This window comes from Helianthus annuus, chromosome 16 (genome assembly GCF_002127325.2).
Source record: "Helianthus annuus cultivar XRQ/B chromosome 16, HanXRQr2.0-SUNRISE, whole genome shotgun sequence".
In the NCBI taxonomy this organism is placed as follows: domain Eukaryota; kingdom Viridiplantae; phylum Streptophyta; class Magnoliopsida; order Asterales; family Asteraceae; genus Helianthus; species Helianthus annuus.
Genome location: NC_035448.2, coordinates 100,134,779 through 100,160,176, shown reverse-complemented (window position 1 = coordinate 100,160,176; position 25,398 = coordinate 100,134,779). Strand labels below are relative to the sequence as shown.

General features: G+C 39.5%; 1 protein-coding gene across 1 annotated transcript; it reads right to left on the bottom strand.

The window, feature by feature from the left end:
* Positions 1–21,347: 21,347 nt before the first annotated feature.
* LOC110919438 lies at positions 21,348–24,604 on the bottom strand. The gene is made up of 5 exons (XM_022163704.1): positions 24,410–24,604; positions 24,097–24,301; positions 23,438–23,838; positions 22,560–22,984; positions 21,348–21,585 (listed from the first exon to the last, which is right to left on the bottom strand). Exons 1-5 carry the CDS (start codon positions 24,602–24,604, stop codon positions 21,348–21,350), a joined length of 1,464 nt encoding a protein of 487 aa, XP_022019396.1.
* Between the last annotated feature and the right edge of the window lie 794 nt (positions 24,605–25,398).

The following is a 25,398-nucleotide window of genomic DNA, read 5'->3' as shown; positions in this document are numbered from 1 at the left end:
TAACAACATAAATATTGTGCAGAACTGTCGTTTTATCATCCAGAATATTTCCCTAAGTGACGGGAATCGAAAATATTACAAAAAGGTACTTAACGACACTTTAAATGCTTATTAAGCACTTTAACGGATCAGTATCCAACCGAACAACCGGACTTTACCCGGAACATAAAAATATTGACAATGACATTGTTTTTCCTTTTCTGAGCTAGTTAGGGTCCCCGAACACCCTAACACCCGTTATGACACATAACACACTAATAACTAAATTAATCACCTAACTATCTTAACTAGTTACCTAACTAAATGGTTAAGATCTAACCATATAACCCCCCCCCCCCTAATGATTCGGTTCCCCTAGGGAACACACCATCCAACTTTTGATTATTTAAATCATGTATGTCTTATATCTAGACGACATATTGTTTAATGGTTAATAGCTCTAAATGGATTATAAGTATCCCCACAAGACCATTCATTTCATTCATTCCATACACCTCAACACTTAACCAAAAATTTCACTCTCCCTTCTCTTTCTTTGAAATCGACAGCCACCACCACACCACCATACAACCTCCTTCAAGTCACCTTCTAGCCATTTTCCATCCATACAAAGGTGCAAGAAGGTGAACAACGAAGCTTGGTGCGTACGGAAGTTGAAGGACCGCTCTCGTTTTCTTTTATCCACCACTTTTATGCTTTGAAACTCCCCTAGCCTTGTGCTAGTAGTAAGTGGTCTAAATCTTCATCTTGTTCTTGTCTTTGGTGGTTAATAGATGATAAGAATGATAAAAGTTAAGAAACTTTAAAGATCATGAACAAATGTTGAACATGATGTGTTAAAAGGTGGATAAAGAGAAGATATATGTGTAAAACATGATAAATCTGAGTAATACAAACACTAATCTGCTGTAAATAATATATGTTACGATATAAATCGTTATTAGGACAAATGGTGATCGTATGCGTGCGTTTTAGTAACATTTAATCTAAAAACAGCTTGTTGATCTGCATTTCCAGCCTCCTTTAACTGGCTGTAACCAGACCGTAACTCAACGAAAAATGTATTTTATGAAGCCTAGATTTATGTATTATGAAATACGGTTCTAATGGAACTGGAATCATAATTTTTAGACTTCGTTTACTATTTTTAAAGTGTCATTCCGTAACAGCAGCTAGAGCTGCATTTTTCTGCTGAAAATATACGTTCCGTTTTCTGTCATAACTTAAGTTCTGTGTAGGGTTAGATCATGAAACTGGTACTGTAGATGGATACTGATGTCGTAGTAATTTTCCCACTGGAATTTCGTCAATCCGACTTACAATGAATTTTTAGTGAATTATTCCGTGGGCTGCAGTCAGAAAATAATGAATCTGATTGCAGTCCGGAAAATGATTTTTAATAAAATATTGGTAATGAATCGGATCCCGAGATTTTTATACAATAATATTTGGATCGTTTAGCACGTTCTGTAAAAAGTTGAGAGTTTTTGAAATAAGGTAACTATTTTATTAAAATGCTCGAAAACAGCCCAGTTTTGGATATTTAAGTTGAAATGACATAAGTTGTAATTTGCGTGTCTAAATGTTGAGTATGTTATTTTAGGAAAAATATATATTTGTTGATTACTAGACTTTGTGCTAAATGTATGTGGTATGTATAATACATGCTAGTATATTAGGACTTGCAAATACACATACAACATATTTAGACAAATACATAATTCGGGTGCAAAGTGCAAAATACAAAATACTTATATTTATTTGTCGGGAAAATAATATAAGTAAGACACATAGTTAAAAATATAAAATATTTTTAACACAAGAATACGTACACAAAAGATAGTGACTTGTACTTGTGCGACACAAGTCTAGTGACTAACGATAATAAAACACGTTTAGGTCACGACGCTAGCAAAGCAAATCCGGTGAAGTTTACGACGCAAGGAACGCGAAGTTGTGAGTTCATGCTCCCCCTTTTCTCTAACTGTTTTTGGTTTTATAACTCTCAGGGGTGAAATACATGTTACAAATATTACAATTTTTACAAGTGGTAAAAACACAAGAAGCACTCTTGGTGAGAACGAGTACCGAGTGCAATACGAATTGAGAATACAAAAATACGAGAAGCACACTTGGTGAGAACGAGAACCGAGTATGATGTGCTTTAAGAAATGCCTAGAAAATACTAGATCATGTGAGCATAGACTAAATATTGAAATGCCATTAATACTTAATTAGGGACGAGGGTTAGATCTAACGGGTACGGCCGAACCCCACTCATGGTCAAAACTAGTACCTAGTAGTGCTTCGGAGTCCCAGTCGAGGGTAATCGACACAGTCGAGGTTAATCGACACAGTCGAGGTTAATCGACAAAATCGAGGGAAATCGACAAAGTCGAGGTTAATCGACACAGTCGAGGGTAATCGACACAGTAAAGGAGCCAACACTAATGCTCCATATGTTCTCACATGCCTTAAAGGAGCCAGTACTAATGCTCCATAAGTCCTCACATGCCTTAATGGAGCCAGCACTAATGCTCCACATGTCCTCACATGCCTTAATGTCTTTGTACAAACATTCAATTAGTACATGGTGTACACAAGAAAACTTGATTTATACAAGAATACTTTATTTATACAAGATACATACCATGTTTTCATACACGGTATGCAAAACGCATGAACTCGCTCAACTTTATGTTGATGTTTTTCCAAAATTACATGTATTTCAGGTGACAGGATGGATCTTGGGCACAAGTGTCGTAACTAGAAGTAGACTACAAGTTTAGATGTCATCCACTTTTGTTGAATTGTAACCTAGATGAAGGTTGTGTTTTAAAACTTAAATAACAAGTGTTTGTAATACTCAAAATTTTCCGAATGGATGAACATCGTTTTTAAATCATATAGTTGTTTATTATGATTGAATGCAATGATAACAAGCTAGTCACACATCATACGTTTCCGCAAAAGACAGGGTGTGACAGTTTGGTATCAGAGCTTCGATTGTAGTGAACTAGGATTCCTTCTCGAGTCTAGACTACAATCACTAGAGTTCTCTCACAAAAACATTTTACAAAAAGGTTTCCATTGCATTCACGTAAGCGCCAAGATCCACGAGTCAAACATTTCAAAAAGAGACAAGGCAAGGACATTAGTGAGGAATACCCTTAAAATAAGATGCCAATTAAGGCATAGTCTACACGAGTTAGACTTGCCAAAGACAAAATGACCCCCCAAAAATGAGAGTTATACATGATATGATACATTAAATTGCTTGATTATGCTAAGTAGCATATTTGTTATTGATATACATACATACGAATAAGTATACGGAATAAATATTGACGTGAATGCATACAAATAAGTGTACGGAATGATTATTGACGTGAATAAGATACTTTCGACTCCGACTCCTATTACTATACGTAACTCGCACAATGAAGCTACCGACCTCGCATCCTTTGCAAAGCTCATGGCTGGGAGTGATTACCAAACAAGATTCTGAGCTTACTTCCGTAGGAGATGGTTGCTCATCCCTCTCGAACGTGAAGATGCCAGACTACGGTGATGATGACGAGGCAGAAGCGGCAACCTTGAACGAATTCTTAATCAACGGGACGAGATCCCCGCGGCTTATGTGAAGCAAGATTGACGACATACTTGACCAGGAAAGGAAGATGAAGTATTCATCACGAAGGTGCCCCTCCAACTACTAGTAATCCTCTCCATTCCTATTCCATCTAATCATCGTGCCTATACGCGCGTAACGATAATGAGTGTTAGCGCGTGGACCACCGCAATGGTCCCATTCCCTGATAGAGGTATAAGGACAGTAGTGTCCCCTCCTTGTTTGATCATCGGCTTGAACGAGAGAAAATTTGGGGTAACTGTGCAAGACGATTTATTATTACGGGGGCCCACGTAATAACGACTTATAGTGCACAGAAATCTTGGTGGACTCTGCGTGTCGGGCTAATGAAAACTACATAAAATTAATCTATAGGTGTCCTCACCTTCATCTGGTAGAACAACACATAGATCAGTGCTTTAGCACGTTAGAAAGTAGGAAACCTGTCTTGCCTACTCCGTGTCTACCAGCATACGAGACGTTTGAGAAAACGATGTTTAAGCAAGAGAGGTGGAATAACATTCAGAAAGAATCGTGACGATACACTCTCTATCACCCCTACATGAACAACCCCATCTAAGGGAAAATATATGCATCAGTAAAGCTAAAGACCTAAGAAAAACCAATGTAGCAGGAAATAACTAAAACTTGAATGACCAAGGCGATGTAACCTCGAGTTCATTTCATGACAAACAATAAGCCAAGTTGGCAAGCCTATGTGGGGGCTCAGCAACTGTTTCCTCGCTCATACATTGATTATATATACATGTGAAATTGGGTGATTACATAATGGCTTATGGTGCTATGTATCTCATAGACAATTGAAATGTTGTCTAACCTACTTCATACCATTTTGGCAGAAGAGAATGCCGCCTAGGCGAGACACAAACACCAGTACGCTACTAAGAACGGAAGCCGAGCTGCAAGAACGAATCTCACAGGCCATTGCACGACATGAAGCCCTCCGCTCTAAGCACAGCGATGGCACTACTAGAAATAACCCTTCGACTGGCTGCACCTATAAGCAGTTCCTGGACTGCAAGCCATGGAATTTTTATGGCACAGGAGGTGCCGTTGCATTTGTACGTTGGACAGAAAAGACTGACTCCATTCTAAGAATGAGTAATTGTTCGCCCCAACAGAGTGTTACCTATATCTCAGGGTTATTCCTAGATGGCGCACTCTCCTGGTGGAACCTTCAGGTTCAAACCCTTGGTGCAGATGCTGCTTATGCACTGAGCTGGGACGAGCTCAAGGAAATGATGGAAAAGAAATACTGTTCTAGGGCTGAAATCCAGAAGCTTGAGGTGGAGTTCTGGAATTTGAAAATGGACGGACCGAAGATTCCTGAATACGTCCAGCGATTTCACGACTTGTCTAGAGTCGTCCCCTACTTAGTCAAACCAGAATTCAAAAGGATTGAACGATTCATTTGGGGACTTGCACCCCAGATCAGGGGCATGGTTACTACCTCAACCCTCAACCATTGCAGAGGCTATCGATATGAGTGTCACTCTTACTGAAGAGGCTCTATGTGCGGGAAAATTTTTGGAATCTGAGGGTAACAAGAAAGAGACTCACGTGGAGTCATCAGGCAACAAGAAGAGGAAGTCCTCAAATCTAAAGATGAGCACCCAAGTCAGCTGTGGAAGCTCTAAAGCAAACAAAAGAAAGAAAGTGAACCCGCTGCATGACAGGAAAGCTTCTAGAACCACTAATAAGGTTGGTGATAAGATTTACTCGGGTACTAAGCCTAGGTGCGAGGAATGCACTTTTCACCATAAAGGTCGATGTCTGAGGCCTAGGTGTGGAAAGTGTGGAAAAGAAGGACACAACAAGGACACCTGTTGGGCGAAGGACCCAGATGGAAGAAATAAGAGAATACCAGGATGCTACAGATGTGGTGAAGCGGGGCACTTTAGGAAAGATTGCCCTAAGAAGAACAAACAAGGAAGGGTTTTTCACAATTGAAACTCGTGAAGCACGCTAGGATCCAGATGCGGTTACGGGTACGTCCCCTATTAACCAACCTAATGCATCTACTTCTAATTAATACTGGCATCAATAACCTTACATGCTTAGAACTTAAGAAACTGCTTGGCCTAGTTTCAAGAAAAATAGACGTCCCGTACTCTTTAGAAATGGGCATATAGAAGGATAGTTTAAACAGTCGAAGCGATTAAGGATCGTATTTAGGGACTCAGAGGGCCGGAACCTTCTGTTACCATTGGATCGGAAATCCAAGTATACAGCTGAAGTCGCTCGATATGAGAAAATCAGACGCATCCCTCTTGCGCATGATGAAACCCAACTTTCCTGCAATAGGCGCAAGGATGCTAGACCCCATGAGGCGGCAAATCTACGACATCCTTCATTGGTCGAAGAGGCATAGAAACGCCTCCGAGTAGACTGCAGAGCCTGAGAACATCCCCGTGACGGAAGAAGTTCCAGTAGCCTTTGCGGAAGACTTGCCAGGAACGCCCCTCCGTAGCGACGAGAGGAGTTTAAGATAAATCGCGTGCCAGGAGCAGCACCAATACCGAATGACGCCATACCGACTAGCTTCGTCCGTAACGCATGAGCTTCGGACATAACTTCAAGAGCTGCCAGACAGAGGAAATTAAGGACATGACGCCCTTAGTTAAGGATATGAGGAGAAAGTTGGCAGTTCCATTTTGTGTAATTCCAAAGAATTGAGAATCAGAATCCTTTGCCAAGGACTGATAACATAAACAGACAAAATCGTAAGATCCTAGTTGCCACCCAAGGATCAACTTGAGGACAGGATGTCCACAACGGTGAATACAAGAAGGAAATACCCCTAAAACGACCTTTAGGACTCGCTTCGAACGTTACGAGTTCGTTGTCGTACCATTTGGCTTAACACATGCATCGACAATGTTCATGGACCTCATGAATCGAACGTGTAAGCCATACCTAGATAAGCTATATACTTATTGAGTACATTCTCATATGGCCAACGACCAAGGAAGGTCGTGAGCAACATCTGCAATTTACCTTGCAACTCTTAGAGAAAAGAATAGTTATGTGCCATGATGACAAAAAGCAGATTTCGAATTCGCAAAGTGAGAACGTTAAAATACATGATGGATAAGGACGAAATGTATGCCAACCCTGCAACCAAGAGCTAAGGAGCTAGGGTTGCAATTATGTGACACCTCTCGACAAAGTCTCGATTGTACGTCGATGCAAAGAGACCACAACATTGCATACGTGACACATTGATTAAGGTACCATGAGAAGAGACCTTGAGATAGATACAGTAATTGCACGCCGCAAACTGGAGGTCATTACCTGAAAGAAAACGTTGCACGATCTTTATTGATCACAAGGAATGCAGCACACCGATGATCGTAAGAACTCGAATATGAACTGAGCTGTTGAACGATGCAGACTGTATGAACACGATACGTGCTTGTGTGATAAACTTCATTAAAAAGTTGGAACACTCACTTACCCTTAGTAGAATTTTCCTACAACAGTATTTATCACACCGCCGTCTAAATCACTTCATGTGAAGCTTTAGATGGAACGCAATAAGTTAACCCCCGTCATGTTGGACGGAGACCAGAGATAAATAATCTACTGACCCGCGTTAGTTCGGGAAAATCTAGAGGCAAGGTCATTCAGATATGTGATTATATCGAGACAGCCCGTAAGATACAGAAAAATTACGCCGATCAGCGGCGGAAATCGTAATATTTTGAGACAAGAAGTGTGGTTAAAACGAGAGCCCCACCTAGAGAAGGCGTGGTGTGATTTGGAAAACGAAAAGGTTGAATCCCCGGTGTAGGGATCAGAACCATTGTTCACAAGATGAAGCTCCCAGATAAGATCAGTAGTGATCGCAACACATTCATGTGTCTAGTCTTTAGAGGAGTCTGACTCCAGGAACAGTCGTTGTTCCCACAAATAAGATTCACGTCAATGACAAACGATAGAAACCTGTTGAGGTTTTGGACCGAGAGTCCACAATACTATAGAAACCTGTTGAGGTTTTGGACCAAGAGTCTACAATACTATAGAAACCTGTTGAGGTTTTGGACCAAGAGTCTGCAAAACTATAGAAACCTATTGAGGTTCTGAAAGAAGAGTCCACAAGACACAGAAAAGACATGATCGATTTACTTGAGTATGATAGAATTCATGACATGACCCAGAGATTTCATGGGAACATAAAGACAAATCATAAATATAAGTGACGATGTTTGTTTCACAACTCCCCTGCGACCGATGGCATCGCTTGAATTTCGGGACGAAATTCTTTTAACGGGGGGAGACTGTGACAACCGTCACTTTTCCGTACATTCAGTACACTCAATAAACAGTAATTTGTGCTTTAATGACTGTGCATGATCTGGTTTACCAGACAAATAAATTTTTGAATTCCATGCAAGTGAATTCATGCACGTTTTATACTACCAAATATTGCTTTAAGCATTAACGAGAGCGTTGCGTCAGAAATACTAGTAAACTCACCGGTAAGACACAATGTGTCAACAGAACTGCAGAAGGCAGTCAGACATTAGAATTAGGGCCTAGGTGTAGGTCCAACGACAAGAATACATTAAAACCCAAGAGTACATACAAGGGTTTATGTATAAACTTTACGGAAGCTAAAATACGCACTAAAAAGCACCCGAAACGCACTTTAAGTGCAGAATTTTATTAAATTCAGCACAAATCAGCTTTTAACAACATAAATATTGTGCAGAAATGTCGTTTTATCATCCAAAATATTTCCCTAAGTGACGGGAATCGAAAATTTTACAAAAAGGCACTTAACGACACTTTAAATGCTTATTAAGCACTTTAATGGATCAGTATCCAACCGAATAACCGGACTTTACCCGGAACATAAAAATATTGACAATGACATTGTTTTTCCTTTTCTGAGCTAGTTAGGGTCCCCGAACACCCTAACACCCATTATGACACATAACACACTAATAACTAAATTAATCACCTAACTATCTTAACTAGTTACCTAACTAAATGGTTAAGATCTAACCATATAACCCCCCCCCCCCCCAAACGATTCGGTTCCCCTAGGGAACACACCATCCAACTTTTGATTATTTAAATCAAGTATGTCTTATATCTAGAGGACATATTGTTTAATGGTTAATAGCTCTAAATGGATTATAAGTATCCCCACAAGACCATTCATTTCATTCATTCCATACACCTCAACACTTACCCAAAAATTTCACTCTCCCTTCTCTTTCTTTGAAATCGGCAGCCACCACCACACCACCATAAAACCTCCTTCAAGTCACCTTCTAGCCATTTTCCATCCATACAAAGGTGCAAGAAGGTGAACAACGAAGCTCGGTGCGTTCGGAAGTTGAAGGACCGCTCTCGTTTTCTTTTATCCACCACTTTTACGCTTTGAAACTCCCCTAGCCTTGTGCTAGTAGTAAGCGTTCTAAATCTTCATCTTGTTCTTGTCTTTGGTGGTTAATAGATGATCAGAATGATAAAAGTTAAGAAACTTTAAAGATCATGAACAAATATTGAACATGATGTGTTAAAAGGTGTGTAAAGAGAAGATATATGTGTAAAACATGATAAATCTGAGTAATACAAACACTAATCTGCTGTAAATAATATATGTAACGATATAAATCGTTATTAGGACAAATGGTGATCGTATGCGTGCGTTTTAGTAACCTTTAAACTAAAAACAGCTTGCTGATCTGCATTTCCAGCCGCCTTTAACTGGCTGTAACCAGACCGTAACTCAACGAAAAATGTATTTTCTGAAACCTAGATTTATGTATTATGAAATACGGTTCTAATGGCACTAGAATCATAATTTTTCGACTTCGTTTACTATTTTTAAAGTGTCATTCCGTAACAGCAGCTAGAGCTGCATTTTTCTGCTGAAAATATATGTTCCGTTTTCTATCATAACTTGAGTTCTATGTCGAGTTAGATCATGAAACAGGTACTGTAGATGGATACTGATGTTGTAGTAATTGTCCCACTGGAATTTCGTCAATCCGACTTACAATGAATTTTTAGTGAATTATTCCATGGCTGCAGTCAGAAAATAATGAATCTAATTGCAGTCTAGAAAATGATTTTTATTAAAATATTGGTAATGAATCGAATCCCGAGATTTTTACACAATAATATATGAATCGTTTAGCAGCTTCTGTAAAAAGTTGGGAATTTTTGAAATAAGGTAACTATTTTATTAAAGGAGCCAACACTAATGCTCCACATGTCCTCACATGCCTTAATGTCTTTGTACAAACATTCAATTAGTACATGGTGTACACAAGAAAACTTGATTTGTACAAGAATACTTTATTTATACAAGATACATACCATGTTTTCATACACGGATAAATATACTTTAAAATAACCCTACACGATGTTTATACCCTTAAACAAATAAATCATGGATCATACGAACCTGATTGTGAAGGAAAGTGAGGAATTACAAACTACAGGGGTTAAATGTGTCAACATGTTTAAAGTATACCTCTGAGTGACCTTTTAGTTAACCAAAGCTTTGTAATGATTAATTATACTCACGAGAATAAGTGAAAAAAAATTTCACAAGGTTTCGATAAAGTATGAGAAAGTTATGGCAATATTCGCATACGAGGGGTTAAAAGCGACAACGTTGAAATTTAAGGCCTTACGGGTGATCAGAAAGTTAACCAAGGACTTAAAAGTGTCTGATAATCCCTTGGAACCCTTAAAAGTAAGGTTAGAGGGCTAAAAATGCAAGAACAAGACTTAAAACCACGTTTAAAAGGACCAGGGGCTGAATTGCAGTTAGCTGAAACTTGTTAGGCTGGTTCTGGAAGGCTAGGCGGCCCGCGTAAGAGTGTCCTATGAGCTTACGCGGCCCGCGTGAGCAGTACAACGACAGATTACACCTGCAGATGCCAGTTCAGGTCTGTAACCGACTTTGGAGCCTGTAAAAAGATACCAGGGGCTGTGCAAATGGATTTTCATGCACTAGGGACAGTTGTGATGATCTGAATCCATGCATAGAGTTATTTGGCATCATCTTGTGTGATCAAATTCCCTATATAAGAAAATCTAAACTGCAACATTGGGCACTTGCACTTGGAAACTTGCATAGCTTCACTTCTGGAGAACTTTGGAGCTCATTGTCACGGGCCAAATGTTTGAAGATCGCAATGCTATGGGCTGTGCTTGAACGCTTGGGTCACTGGCTAGTCCTGGACTTTATCGGGGGACGGAGTCAGTGTCAATGAAGAGGTGTACGTGCCTAGTCGTGCAAACGACGAACGCACCACTGGTCGAGAGCTGGCGCCGCTCTCCTGATGAGTCCAAGGCAGGACGAAACCAGTGACCCACACAAAGAAGCGGGATGGATTGGCTTGTCCCCGGGACTTGGGGATGCCACACGGGGGTCGGAAACTAACCCCGTGACAACTTGGTATCAGAGCAGAACGATTCTCGGATACGTTGGAACGTGACTCTTAACCAAATGAGCTTAACATTTAGAGTATGGTTGCGCAATGGTGGTGGGAGAAGACCAAATATGGGTTTGCTTCGGCAAAGGTCTTTGTACTCCGCGAGTATGGGATCGTGAGAGCCGCTCAAGTATAGTTGCAGTGAAGCCCTCCGTGTTATGTTCAAAAATCTACGGTCCAAGCAGCGCCGTAAAAAGGAAGTTTTGTGAAAGCTGCTACAATTATTCAGGTTCCCCATATTCCTGAAACAAGGTGAAACATCGGCACCTAATCCGATGCGGCGGACGTCAGCGCCACTTAAAACCAAAACTGACGTACTATATTGAACATGCACGACAGAAGATCATTGTTGCTGTGCTTTCGGGTGTCCTACCCTCCCAAAGTGAATCATGCTCAACATAAGGGGATCATGCATTGTCAAGTATGCGAGCTGGTATGGGACGGCGAGCATGCACGAGGACGTGCATGAAATGGTGGTGGGAGAGTGTCACGGGCCAAATGTTTGAAGATCGCAATGCTATGGGCTGTGCTTGAACGCTTGGGTCACTGGCTAGTCCTGGACTTTATCGGGGGACGGAGTCAGTGTCAATGAAGAGGTGTACGTGCCTAGTCGTGCAAACGACGAACGCACCACTGGTCGAGAGCTGGCGCCGCTCTCCTGATGAGTCCAAGGCAGGACGAAACCAGTGACCCACACAAAGAAGCGGGATGGATTGGCTTGTCCCCGGGACTTGGGGATGCCACACGGGGGTCGGAAACTAACCCCGTGACATCATGCACACTTCTTAGGCTTCCTAATCGTGCATAGGACCCTTGTAAGTGTCCTTAACCCTTCCTAATTCAGTTTAGCTTAGTTAATTAGCTTAAAGTCAAACCGTCATAATTAAGGTTTGACTTCGAGATTAATCAATAATTATCCAGTCAAATCTCGAATTGAAAGTACCTATGAGTTGGTAATTATGTGGGTAATAAACCCTTAAAAGGGCACCCTCTGATTCCCACTCTAACTAGGTCAATTGTCGGGTCAAGGATAATCCTAAAAAGTCAACAGAAAGCTTATTTTCAAATTAATGCATAATTAGCAATGTAGGAGCCATGCAACCTGTTTTATCATTAATATAACTTGGTAATTAATGTAAGAACATGTCTAAACATGTTCAACTCGACAATTTTCAGTTTAGGCTCGGTTCGGAACCGAAAGTCGCATAATTTGACTTCTGCTTTCACTTTCACTTCTGACCCATTTAAGCATAGTTTAGAAATGCCTTAGAGCCTTATTAGGACTAGGTTTCATGTTAGTATAACCCTCTGTGATTATACAACTTGGTTCATTAGTTATCTAAATCATTTGCATGTTTCCGTTAAATGCTTAAATATTGACTATTATGCCCTTTTCTCCTTAAAACGTGATTTTTGAAAAAGTAAAAGAGTAGAAACCTTCATTACTGATTTATAAACTTGTCCCTAAAATTTGACATCAGTTTGAGGTCTAGATTAGGAGTTATGCTCATTAGCGTAAATGAAAAGCTCTTTATTAATTAAACGGCATAATTAACATATAGCCTATTTAAACCCAAATCTTTATATAAAACTTTTTACCCACTGATGTAATATAATATTTTGGGATTTTTGAAGATTTTTATTTATTTTTAGGCTGAGCATAACATAGAACTCTAAGCTTGATTCGGTTATTGTCGGTTTTGCCCTTTTTGACTATAAAATGAGTTTTACAAATCCTTTTGATACCAAACCTTTTTTCTACTGATCTAATATGATAAATAAAATGTTTTGAGCCTTTTGGAATAATAAAAATATCAGCTTCCCTTTGAAAACCCGGAAATGGCTCCAAATTGCCTTTTTATGCGTTTTAAGCGGATAGTATGTATTAAAACCATATTAGATATGTAAGACTTGATACCTACTGATATTTTAAGTAAACTTTTATATTCTAACAGTAAGTAAAAGTTTTTGAATTCAGATTCCAGATTTGACCTTTAAACCTTAAGTGAAATTACCAAAATGCCCTTTCGGTGCATAGTATGGTTAGAAATGATAAATTTCACATATAGGTTATACCCTACTGATATAACTTAGTAAATTAAGTATTTTTATTGATTACATCAGACCCAAAACTCAGAATTATATTTAAACTCTTTTATAACCTTTTAAATGACCAAAATGCCCTTACGGGGCATAATTTGAGTTTAAAATCATTTAGGGCATAATAGAAGATATATTACTGATATCACAACATATTTAATGCATATTAACTTAGGAAACCTGTATATGACTCTTATGGTTACCCATTACGCATTATTCGCGTTCGGTTCGGTTATGTAACTAGTTTGCATAAATTGACCAAAACGGGTCAAACCTTATCATTTTTGTCTCAAAATCCAGAATGTGTTTAGTTTACCCATATTAAGCAAGTCTTCAAACTTGTTGGGTCTAAATCACATCTATTCCGGTTTTCGTTTCTTCATGCGTTTAAACCGTATCTTCCTTTAAAACTAACCGGTCTAAGCTTAGGCTAAATTAAAGACCCGTTAGGAATCTAATAGGTTATTATAAACCTTCGTTCCAGAATTGGAGACCCGGTAAAAGCTACGTGCACTTGCTTATTGTGATTATTACTTGCAAAGGTAAATACTTTTAACTTATTTTCCCTATACGGGCTTGGGGTACGGTATATAAAATACCGCTTGGTCGGGCATTGAATCTTTAATCGTATGAAGGTTAACTTATTGAAATGACCCGTTTAAATTGTTTTGTTTGCTTAAAGCCTTTGGGGAGTTAATGACCATGTCCCGGATATCCTTGGCATCATTCACAGAAATGGCCACGACCTTAGCACACGCGGTGCATTTATAAATAATAAGGTATAACCGCCGGTTTCGGGAATAACTCGCCGCGGGACTATACCATGTGGTGTGTCTATTAATCTTTAACCCGGTGTTCAACCCGGGCTACTGAACGTATAAGAAACATGTAATTCTTTTACAAGTTTATATATAAATAATTATCCCAAGTTATCAAATCTTTTGTGCCACGTGCATTCAAATCAATTTTTAAACATTTTCAAAATGAGTCAGTTAAATTGTATTTACCAGTGTAAACTGACGTATTTTCCCAAAAAGGCTAAGTGCAGGTACTAATCGGAATAGGCTGGTCTCTCCTAGCATCAAATAGAAGTCTCGCAAGCTTAGATGCCTAAAGTCTGTTGAACAAAGTTTCCTCTTTATTTTGATCCGCATGTGGATCTGTTTCAACTATTTTGTGATACTTAATATTACAATTTATTCGGTTGAAATAAATCTATCTTTTGCTTCCGCTGTGCATTTAAATTTGTGTTGTTTGACTATGATGATATCAACTACGTCACGATACTCCCCACCAGGCCCACCGGTAATATGTGGAAATATCGGGGTGTGACAGGTTGGTATCAGAACTAACACTGAGTGAATTAAACACTAGCCTTTTGTGTTTAACCTCGAGTCTAGACAAATAACATAGTACAAATTCTGTTTTTGTTTTATTTTTGTCTTTTATATATATATATTTCTTGTTGTTATCTTTATTTGTGTTGACAGGTTTCATTATGCCGCCACGATTCAGAAGGGGTAGAGGCAAGGCCCCAGTGACGGGCCATGATCACGAGGCCGGACCATCACACCGGCGCACGCCATCCATCACCATGAGCACCAGTCCCCAAGAACCTTGGAGGACTTACAATGAACCGGGAAGGCGATCCGTCTCCCTAAGCTCCTCACCATCCTACCTCCACTCTTTTAGGCCTCAGTCTGAGAATGAGCCCAACAACCCCCAAACTTCATTCATACCTCTTCAGCGATCGAATTCGCACCACTCTTTTGGCGACCCCACTCATGTCTTTCAAATCTGGTTCAACCCGGCAAACTACATTCAAGAACCAGTGGGTTTTAACCCATTGGGACCAGAGGACCATTTCTCGGGCGATAACGCCATGGATATGGACGAGGACACCGACCCTGCTGAGCCACCGTCCGGAACCTCGAACCATCACATCGAAATCTCTGATGGGTCTTCCTTTCATGGATTACCTTACCGTGGTCCTGACAGCTACCAGGCGAGATTCGCCTAATACGAATGGTATTTTACACCTTCGTACCACTCCTCGCCCCATCAGCAGCAGCAGCAGTAAGAGGATCCCTCCGAGGATTCTCGTTTTGTGGCAGTCACTCCGCCACCACCACCACCACCAGTTGAGCAACCGCCTCCGGAGCCACCGAGGCGGAGAAGATCAAACACACGGATGTCCGTGCGAGGAGGAGTCCGCATCAGAACTCCTCAACCCTCGAGTGGCAGCCACTAACCCCCACTCCAAGAAGAACCGCAGATGGGGGGACCATCAAACCCTGTCTCGGAAGCGGACTCGGCGCCTATTGCGCCACCACCATTGGGTTTTGGTAACCCAATTCCTACATACGCCGGTTCAGCGGCGTATAACCCATTTGAGCAGCCGACCCACACCAACTACAACTATGCGGATGTTGATCCGTACCAGGCCGGGTGGGACTACAACGCTCTACATCCTGAAGGGCCCTATGGTGGTCCTTGGACCACTGGGTACCCACCTTATGTGTACCAGCACCCGCCACCTCCTCAACCTCTGCATCAGCAACCGCCGTAACTGATCCCGCCGGAACGCCAGCAGGAGGTTCTTGGGAGGTTGAACCAGGTTGAGTGGTAGGTTCAAAGAGACCGCAGGGAACGTCAAGGCTTCTTCAAGGGTTTGGCAAGCCTGATCAAAGGAAAGTCCAAGAGAGGGGATTTTTGAAGATCCTTGCTTATTTTATTTATGATGTAATCATGTCCCTGCGTGGACATTTATTTCTGTACTCAGCCCCTGCATGGGCTTGTCTTTTAGTATTCTGCCCCTGCGTGGGCATGTCTTTCTGTTGAACCCTGCGTGGGTATGTTTGTTTGTTTAAGCCCCTGCGTGGGCATGTTATTTCTTAGAAGTCCCGTTTAGGGCAAAAGTTTGTACTATTTGAATTTGTAATGGAATGATTTTAATTTTCATATTTGTTGCTAATTATATGCATGAACATAAAACATAAAATAAATGAAAATAACATTCCTATTATAAGATCTACCATTATAATAAAATGGCAAAATCTAAAAAGGACAAGACCTAGCCATGTGTCATCTTAAGACAAGGCCAAGATGGTAGTTCCATAATTAGATTCAGATACATATAAACATCTCAATTTAGGATTGTTCTACGTTAAATATTAAAAGAGTCTTAAAGGTAAAACCTAGTCTATATGTCGTTGCAGACATGGTCAAGATGGTAAAACCTACACAAAAGATTCCAATTCTTGTTAACATCTGAAAGCATGTTAACATTCTTGGCAAACTATGATTCGATAAAATCACATAAGTCATCTTTAACTTGGGATATTTCAATTTCCCTTATTTATATAACCATATCTTAAGGATGAAGTGCCTACGGGCTATAATTAATGTCCTTTGGGACTAAAGACAGTAGTAGCCTACAACTCACTGTCTAGAGAAGGTGATGAACTTTGATTCAAACCTTAATACCTCGATTCTGTAAAAATCCTGGTTTATAAATTAATCTGTCTGTGTGACTAGGCTTTTGTGCTATTATGTGTAATTAAGGATTGTAATGAAGATCCTGAATATACTTATCAAATTAACCAGAATAAGTTATTAAAAACCATGGTTAATAAATTATAAAATGCTGTAAAACCTTCTAAATAAACCTTGTCAATTATTTCTTTTATGTAGCAATTAAAGCTACATGACTAGGTCAGAAGAGGTAAACAGTCATCCGGTGGAAAACCATGAAAATGCTAAGATACAAGTGACCGGAGCAGAACTGCAAGCATTAGTAGGTAATGCTGTTGCAAAAGCTATGGAGCGGCTGTATAGTGAATCTAGCGGGACTCGAAGCAGAACCCTATCCACACCACCCTCTAAATCTGTCCCTAAAACTCATTCAGAAGCCCACAGCAAACCACCCTCTATCCAACCTAAGCCCAAGAAAGAGGATGTTCAACATTCCTCAAACCAACACAGCATTCCATCTAAGAGAATTGTGCTAAATCAAGAACCACGTGCTAAAGGTTGCACTTATAAATACTTTGTTTCTTGCAAACCCCGGGATTTCACGGGGGAAAAGGGGCAGTGGATTGTATGACATGGTTGGATGAGATGGACACTGTGGTAGATATCAGCGGTTGTGCTGAAAGGGATATTGTAAAGTTTGTATCCCAGTCTTTCAAGGGTGAGGCCCTAGCCTAGTGGAGGTCGTTGATTCAAGCTACCGGGAAGACTCTATTGTACAATATGACGTGGGATCAATTTGTTACCCTCATCAAGGAGAACTACTGCCCTCAGCACAAGGTTGAAAAGATTGAGTCTAATTTCTTATCGTTGGTTATGAAAAACCTAGACTGCCAAGCCTACCTTACGAGCTTCAACACAATGTCCAGGTTGGTTCCTTACCTTGTGACACCAGAACCCAAGAGGATAGCTCGTTTTATTGGGGGTTTAGCCCCAGAAATCAAGGTAAGTGTAAAGGCCTCTCGGCCAGCTACTTTCAGATCTGCAGCTGATATATCTTTGTCCCTCACACTGGACGCGGTCAGGCAGAGATCGCTGAGGAACACTGATGCTAAGAAAAGGAAGCGTGAGGATGACAACTCACGACGGTCAGATAAGAAGCATAAGGGAAACCATGACCACAAGAAAGGTTCTGGATCTAAGAAGGATGGTCATCAGATGGGTGATAAGCCCAAGTGTAAGGTCTGTAAGAAGCATCATTTTGGGAAATGCAGATATGAGTCGAAATCCCAGTCACAGCCAAGGGCATGTGGGATTTGCAAATCTTTTGAACACAAGACTCTCGATTGCAAGAAGATAAAAGACGCAACGTGCTACAGTTGCAACGAGAAAGGGCACATTAAGTCATATTGCCCAAAGTTCACAAAGAAGGCTGAGGAGGGAAAGAAGACCAATGCTAGGATCTTCCAGACGAACGCACAGGAGGCTATTCAGAACGACAATGTGATAATAGGTACCTTCCTCAGAAATGATGTTTATGCAAGAGTGTTGTTTGATTCTGGTGCTGATAAGTCATTCGTAGATAATAAGTTTTGTGAGTTATTGAAATTGCCTGTTAAAACCTTAAGTGTGAAATATGAGGTCGAGTTAGCTGATGGAACCATAGAAACCGCATCAACCATATTAGATGGATGTGTTATATCCATTAGGAACTACTCTTTTCCATTATCCTTGCTTCCTTTGAAATTAGCCGGATTTGACATAGTTTTAGGCATGGATTGGTTATCTAATAACCAAGCCCAGATCGTTTGCAACAAGAAGCAAGTGGTGGTCAAGACTCCATCTGGTGAGTCACTTACCATTCAAGGAGATACCCGGTATGGATTACCTGAGCAAGTGTCTATGCTCAAGGCATCTAGGTATCTGAAGAAGGGTTGTGTCATTTATATGGCACATGTGACTATTGATGAGCAGAGGCCCAAGGTTGAAGATATTCCAGTCATTTCAGAATACCCTGAAGTATTTCCTGAAGAACTACCTGGTTTACCACCAGATAGGCAAGTAGAATTCAGAATTGACATCATCCCTGGAGCGGCGCCTGTTACGAGAATGCCTTATAGGTTGGCACCAACAGAGATGAAGGAATTGAGGACGCAGCTAGATGATTTGCTAGCAAAGGTTTTATTAGACCTAGTTCGTCTCCTTGGGGAGCGCCAATCCTATTTGTCAAGAAGAAAGATGGGTCGATGCGTCTGTGCATTGATTACCATGAGCTTAATAAGGTTACTATCAAGAATAGGTATCCTTTGCCAAGGATCGACGATCTGTTCGATCAGCTACAAGGGGCAAGTTACTTCTCAAAGACCGATTTGAGGTCAGGCTATCATCAGGAAAAGCTCTATGCCAAATTTTCAAAGTGTGAATTCTGGCTTCGTGAAGTCCAATTCCTTGGACACGTGATTAGTGAGCGTGGTATCCAAGTAGATCCCGCTAAGGTTGAAGCTGTCATGAACTGGCAAGAGCCAAAGACGCCTACCAAGATTCGTAACTTTTTAGGACTGGCAGGATACTACAGGCAATTTATTGAAAACTTCTCAAGAATTATAGCACCCCTGACTCTTCTCACCCGCAAGAATAGCAAGTTTGATTGGGGGCCTAAGCAGCAGGAATCTTTTGATATTCTGAAGTAGAAGTTGAGCAACGCCCCAGTATTAACGTAGCCTGATGGAATTGATGAGTTTGTAGTATATTGGGATGCATCACACACCGGGATGGGATGTGTGCTTATGCAAAAAGGCAAGGTCATTGCCTATGCTTCACGACAGTTAAAGGTGTATGAGAAGAACTACACCACCCATGACTTGGAGCTGGGTGCCGTTGTATTCGTACTAAAACTGTGGAGGCACTACTTATATGGAACTAAGTGTTTGATCTATTCTGATCACAAAAGCCTTCAACACTTGTTCAATCAGAAGGACTTGAACATGAGGCAGCGACGATGGATGGAAACTTTAAATGATTATGACTGTGAGATACGATACCATCCTGGCAAGGCAAATGTAGTCGCTGATTCCTTAAGTAGAAAGGAGAAAGTGAAGCCTATAAGAATCAATGCCAAAAGCATTGAGATAAAGAATGGTTTGAATGAAAGGTTGTTAGCTGCGTAGAAGGAAGCTGTATTGGAAGCTAACTATCCTGATGAAAAGCTAGGAGTAACTGAAGAACAGTTATCCTATGACAAGGACGGAATCCTAAGGTTAAATGGACGAATATGGGTCCCAGTTTATGGAGGACTTCGGGGTGTTATCCTCCAGGAAGCCCATAGTTCTAAATATTCCGTTCATCCTGGAGCTGATAAGATGTACCACGATCTGAAGGCGAATTATCGGTGGATAGGCTTGAAGAAATCTATAGCTGCCTATGTAGCTAAATGTTTGACGTGTGCGCAAGTCAAAGTTGAACATCAGAAGCCGTCAGGTTTGCTACAACAGCCTGAGCTTCCCACATGGAAGTGGGAGATGGTGACAATGGATTTCATCACCAAGTTGCCAAAGACAAAGAAAGGAAATGATACTATATGGGTGATAGTAGATAGGCTAACTAAGTCAGCACATTTCCTACCCATTAAGGAGACTTATAGCTCCGACATGTTAGCCCAATTGTACGTAGATAAGCTTGTAGCTTGTTGGACCCAGTTTGGCCTTAACAACTTCTTTTTACGTAATATGGCAAGTGATTTCAGTATATGTGAAAAAGATGTGCGGAAATGGAAATCAGACTTTCAAGAAACAAGACCTACAGAATTATCAAGTTTATATCACTTTGAAACAAAATAGTTTAACAAGGTGATTGTAAGATTATTATCTAATACAAATGAATCTTGAATTCTGTGGGTGAGAAGAGCAGTGGAGTTTGGGTGTTTGTTTGTGAATGCTAAGCTTCAAACTCAATTATCTGCTGTCTCTCGAGCCTTCTATTTATAGACGGCTGTGTACATGAATAAACAATTGTTTATTCATGCAATAAGTCTTGCATAAAGTAGCAATTTGACATATTCATTGAATCCATCGTTCAAGTTGCATTTGTAATCATGATAACCAATAATGTCATGCTTCGGTCATTGGTGGAAGGATAGAATTGTGATTTTAGACAAGTGGGGTTTTCATCAGAATTTCTGATAAACCACTTCATCAGAAATTCTGGTGAACAAATCATCAGAAAGTCTGATGATCAGAATCGTCAGAAACCGATGATATTTCATCAGAAATATCATCAGATCCATCAGAAATAACCTTCTCTGATAATCCAAATCAACTCTTGATCAACTTGTGATTCTTTGAAGTAGATGCTTTGCATTTCGGTTGTCCCATCCGATCTTCTTCTTCTTGTTGTGATCTTCAGGACTGTTATCTCTTCAGAGATCCAGTTGATTGAGATTTTCTTCAATACTTACAAATAAAGTTTCCTAACAGTTTCCCCCTAAGTATTGTGAGAAAATGAACTACCTATATCCAATGTAAACAACTTTTAACTAATTCTTGAATAGAAAAATCAAGCAACTAAGTTTCAGAAACATAAAACATAAACAAACCAACCATTGTTCAAAACAAAAAAAAAAAACTTTGAATATTGTTCAAAAATAACAATATCTCATCAATTCATTAATTGATCTTCACTCCACCTCTGTATTTGTCTCCTGGTTTCAGCTTTTTCTTGTGATCAATTGCTTTTTGAGTTTCCTTGTACATTGACTTGTACCATCCTCTTGCTTCCATCCAGTTTTCAATACAATCTTCAATTGTTTTTCTCAGCTTTTCATTGTTCTTTCCCTTCTTCTTGAGCTGCTCTTGTTTCTCATTTATGAAGTTTCTTATATATTTTAAAGTTTGGTTTGAATACCTGCAAATTTCACTGATTTTGAATAGAGCTTTCTCTACATTAGCATCTTTGAAGATTGCACATATTTATGGTGTATCAAAGATTGCTCCAGTTCTTGCTAATTTCGAAGGAATTTCAGCTGGAATTGATGTGTTGGGAGGAGGTATTAACACTTTGGTGCTATACTCAAAATTGATACATAGATCAAAGTCTGCCAGTGCTGCTCTTTTGTATACTTTTGCTCCTGCACTTTTAAGACTATCAAAGGCTCTTCTGATCACCACTGAACTACATTTCCATTCATCAATGATATTCTTCATTTTGACTATATCCATTGGGTGAACATCATCAGCCAGATCTGCATCAGTAACCTTTTGAACATTTTTTATCTTTTCTGACCAGGGTATACTTGTTTTGACTTTCATTTCCTAATATGCCTCCTCCAGTGGTCAAAGTATCAATTCTTTCAATAGATACTATTGGATTGGTCAAGTGTTTGTGCAACATTACCCAGCTGCCATTGTTTCTTTCTTCAATAATACTCTTACTCATTGGTGAGGGTGGCCTTGTTGGGTTGTCTTCTGGACTTTTCCAATAGTAGTGCTTCAGATGTTCTTTCGGATACATGATTGTGTGTAGATCACCTTCCAGCACCATTGATTCTTTGATGTTGCCTTCTGAATCTTCTCTCATTATTTTTCTTGGCCTTTTTGAAGAGGTCACTTCATGTTCCATTCTTCTCTTCTCTTTTGTATCCATCCTTATGCTTAATTATGTTTCTCCAGTGATGGTTGTAGAAGATAGTTGAACTGGAACACGTTCTTTCTGTTGGATCTTTGAAGTGTCTGACTTTGGGACATTTGGTGGAGGACCCATGGGTAACTTTTGTTTATCTGGAGGTGGACCCATGGTCTGCTTCTGTTTTTTGAGCTGTTGAAGTTGCTGTTTGCTTGGTTTGTTCTTGTTGAATGGTTTCTGTTTGATGAGTTTCTGACCCTTTTGCTTGTTTTTCTTGTGGAATTGGAGCTTTTAGTTCATGAAGATCAACTTTTGCCAGTGTGGCAACATTGTACTGCAATCTTTTTACTAATAAGTGGATATTAGTAAGAGCTTGAGTATTTGTTTCTTCTTGCTTCTTCATCTTCTGAAACTCCTGACTTTCCTTATTTCTTTGTGCAGTCAATTCCATTAATAGTTTCTCAAAAGCCTCAGTCATGTTGTTGTTGTTGGCTCTAAGCAACTGTATTTCTTTAAGAATCTTTCCTGAACTTGACCTTTCTCCTGCAGTTGCAACCTCAATCATCTTTTTCTTGATATCACGCAGTTCTTTAAGAGCTTTCTCAATTTCTGATGAGCTCTCTTTGTTTTCTGCAGATTTTTGAATTGTTTTGAGAGCTGCATTATTTTCTTCTGTTTGTTTCTGCACAGTTTTGACAGTTTCTGATAAAACCTTGATTTCTGATTTCTTTTAGTATCAGATCAAGTTTTTCTTCCGTGGCTGTTTTCACAGTAGCAGTTATGTCTTCAAGTTCCTTGTGAAGTTATTTAGGGGACATAGATTGATGTCCTTGGGAAATAGGAGAAACAACAGATGTTTCTCTTCTAACACCAGCAGAAAACACATTTTCTGATGTTCTAAGGTTAAGAGGATTGGAAGAATCCAAATTCTCTGTTCCCTCACCAGAAAATTGAAACAAATTCAAGTCTTGGTTTTCCTCATATCCTTGAACCCTTTCAAGTTCTCCATGAGTTATTGAGAAACTCTTATTTTTCTCATCCAGGTTTCCTTGATCAGTAGACTGATCTCCACCTGTTGCCACCACATTTTCCTCCTCAAAATCTGATTCAGAAAATGGGTTTTTGGATTACTCACATATTGTTTTGTGGAAACAGTACCTTTATGTAAAATTTCAGATTTTCCTTGAATTGATTCATCAGAATCACTCTCAGAAAAATGAAGTAAATTCAGTTTGGAGTGTTGTTCACCTGTTTCTCCCATTTGTGAGTCTTCAGCATGATGTTCTTCTGCCACAGGACTCATATTCACATCTTTATCAGCTGGATGAGGATTAGATTCACCCTGCTGCTCCATTCTTGGTGTGCTTGACTCTTGTGCATCATGCTCCTTGGGTGACACATTTTCAAACCCTTCTTTGGTTTCTGCTTGTTTGCTTAACATCCTCAGATATTCTGCTCTGTATGGTGAATCTTTTGGTATGAGAAGCATCATACTTTCTGACAGAATAGGTACATCAAAATCTGATTTCCGAAACCCTGCAGCACTCCAAGGTCTCATAATTTCTGTTTTCCACATAATTTTTGACTTTGGAATTTGTAAGTCTCTTTTAGAAAATTCATCAGAAATTATGATTGACAGAAATCTGGGGAATGGTAGATGTGAATCTATCTTTCCATTTTTAGTCAGAATTGATCTTTTGATCAGATTGAATATTTCTGTTCCAAAATCAATATTCAACCCAGTTATGAGGCTGAACATGATTGTCAGAATATTCATATTTATCTGATCTGTACCTCCAATCTTTGATGATAAACATTTGTTCAGTATCTCCATTAACACTTGCCAGAAGGCAGGTAGCTTGTTTCTCTTGAATTCATTGATCTTTGAAATCTTTGCCTTGCAGCCCATTACAGCATCAAGTTGTTCGAACATGTCTTCTTTTTCTGGTGCTTCTTCATAGTCTTGATTTAAGGGTAGTTCCAAGCATTCCCTTATTTTCTACGGTGAGATTGTAATGAAGATATTTTCCCACACATGTGCAGTCAGCTCCATTTGATTTGATATTGTGAGAGTTTTCACAACTTGTTGTAGAAGTCTTTCTGGTACCTCTCTTATCTTTGTAAGAGCATCAGCTATTGGGCTTCTGATCAGAAATTCAATGAGAATCTGACACTTCACATCATATTGTTCAATGTTAGCATTCATTGCTTCATTGTTGAACTTTAATGGAAGATATTCAGCTTCAGTGATTAAAGGAACAGAGTGTTCAGTTGGAGGGGTGTTGATGTTAGTAGCAGACATTGACAATCTGGGTTTTTTTGTTTTGAAAAAGGGTTTTAGGGCTTCGGGTTTTTTTTGTTTCGAATGATGTATTTATAGTGAATAGGGACAGAGATTTTTGAGTGTTTTTTGTGGGTTGTTTGTATTCAAGGTGGTTTATGACACCTTAATGATGTTTTAATCTTTTAAAGAGACAACCATTAAAAAAACCTTTGGTTTATCTCTAATTTAATGTATATCCCTTCTCTTTTTTTTAAGGATAATTAAAGATTCCAACGATTTAAATATATAAACACTAGTATCCAACTTGCACCTTTTCTTCATGTGGGACCCCTTTTGTTTAAAAAGGTCCAGTCGAAACCTTTTCTTCAATTATGTACCTTCCCATGTTGTCATTTCAATGATATATATTAGAAAGTCTTTAAGTAATACTTAGAGAGTTGTATTTCTCATATTTATCATCAGAAAGCATTTGATTTATTTAGAGAATTTTGAATCAACATTTTTTTTATTTTTATTTTTATTTAAGATGAGAGGGAATGAGTAGAGTTTGAAGAATTTTTACTTACCTTGAATTTGTGAACTCCACACCTTTGTTCTGATGTGTCAGGAAGTCTTTGTCATATAGCTTGTTCCAATCCTCAGAAATTTTTTTTTGAAAGAAACTTATCTAAAAATAATTTAGATGTTTTATAAGTCCTTTGTATCTGGTTAAAGTCATGTTTCTTTTCTGTTTGAACAATCAAACTTTCCCGTTTGTCAAAAGAAATTTTATTTTGATGTATTCATCAAATTTTTAGGTTATCTGGTGATTT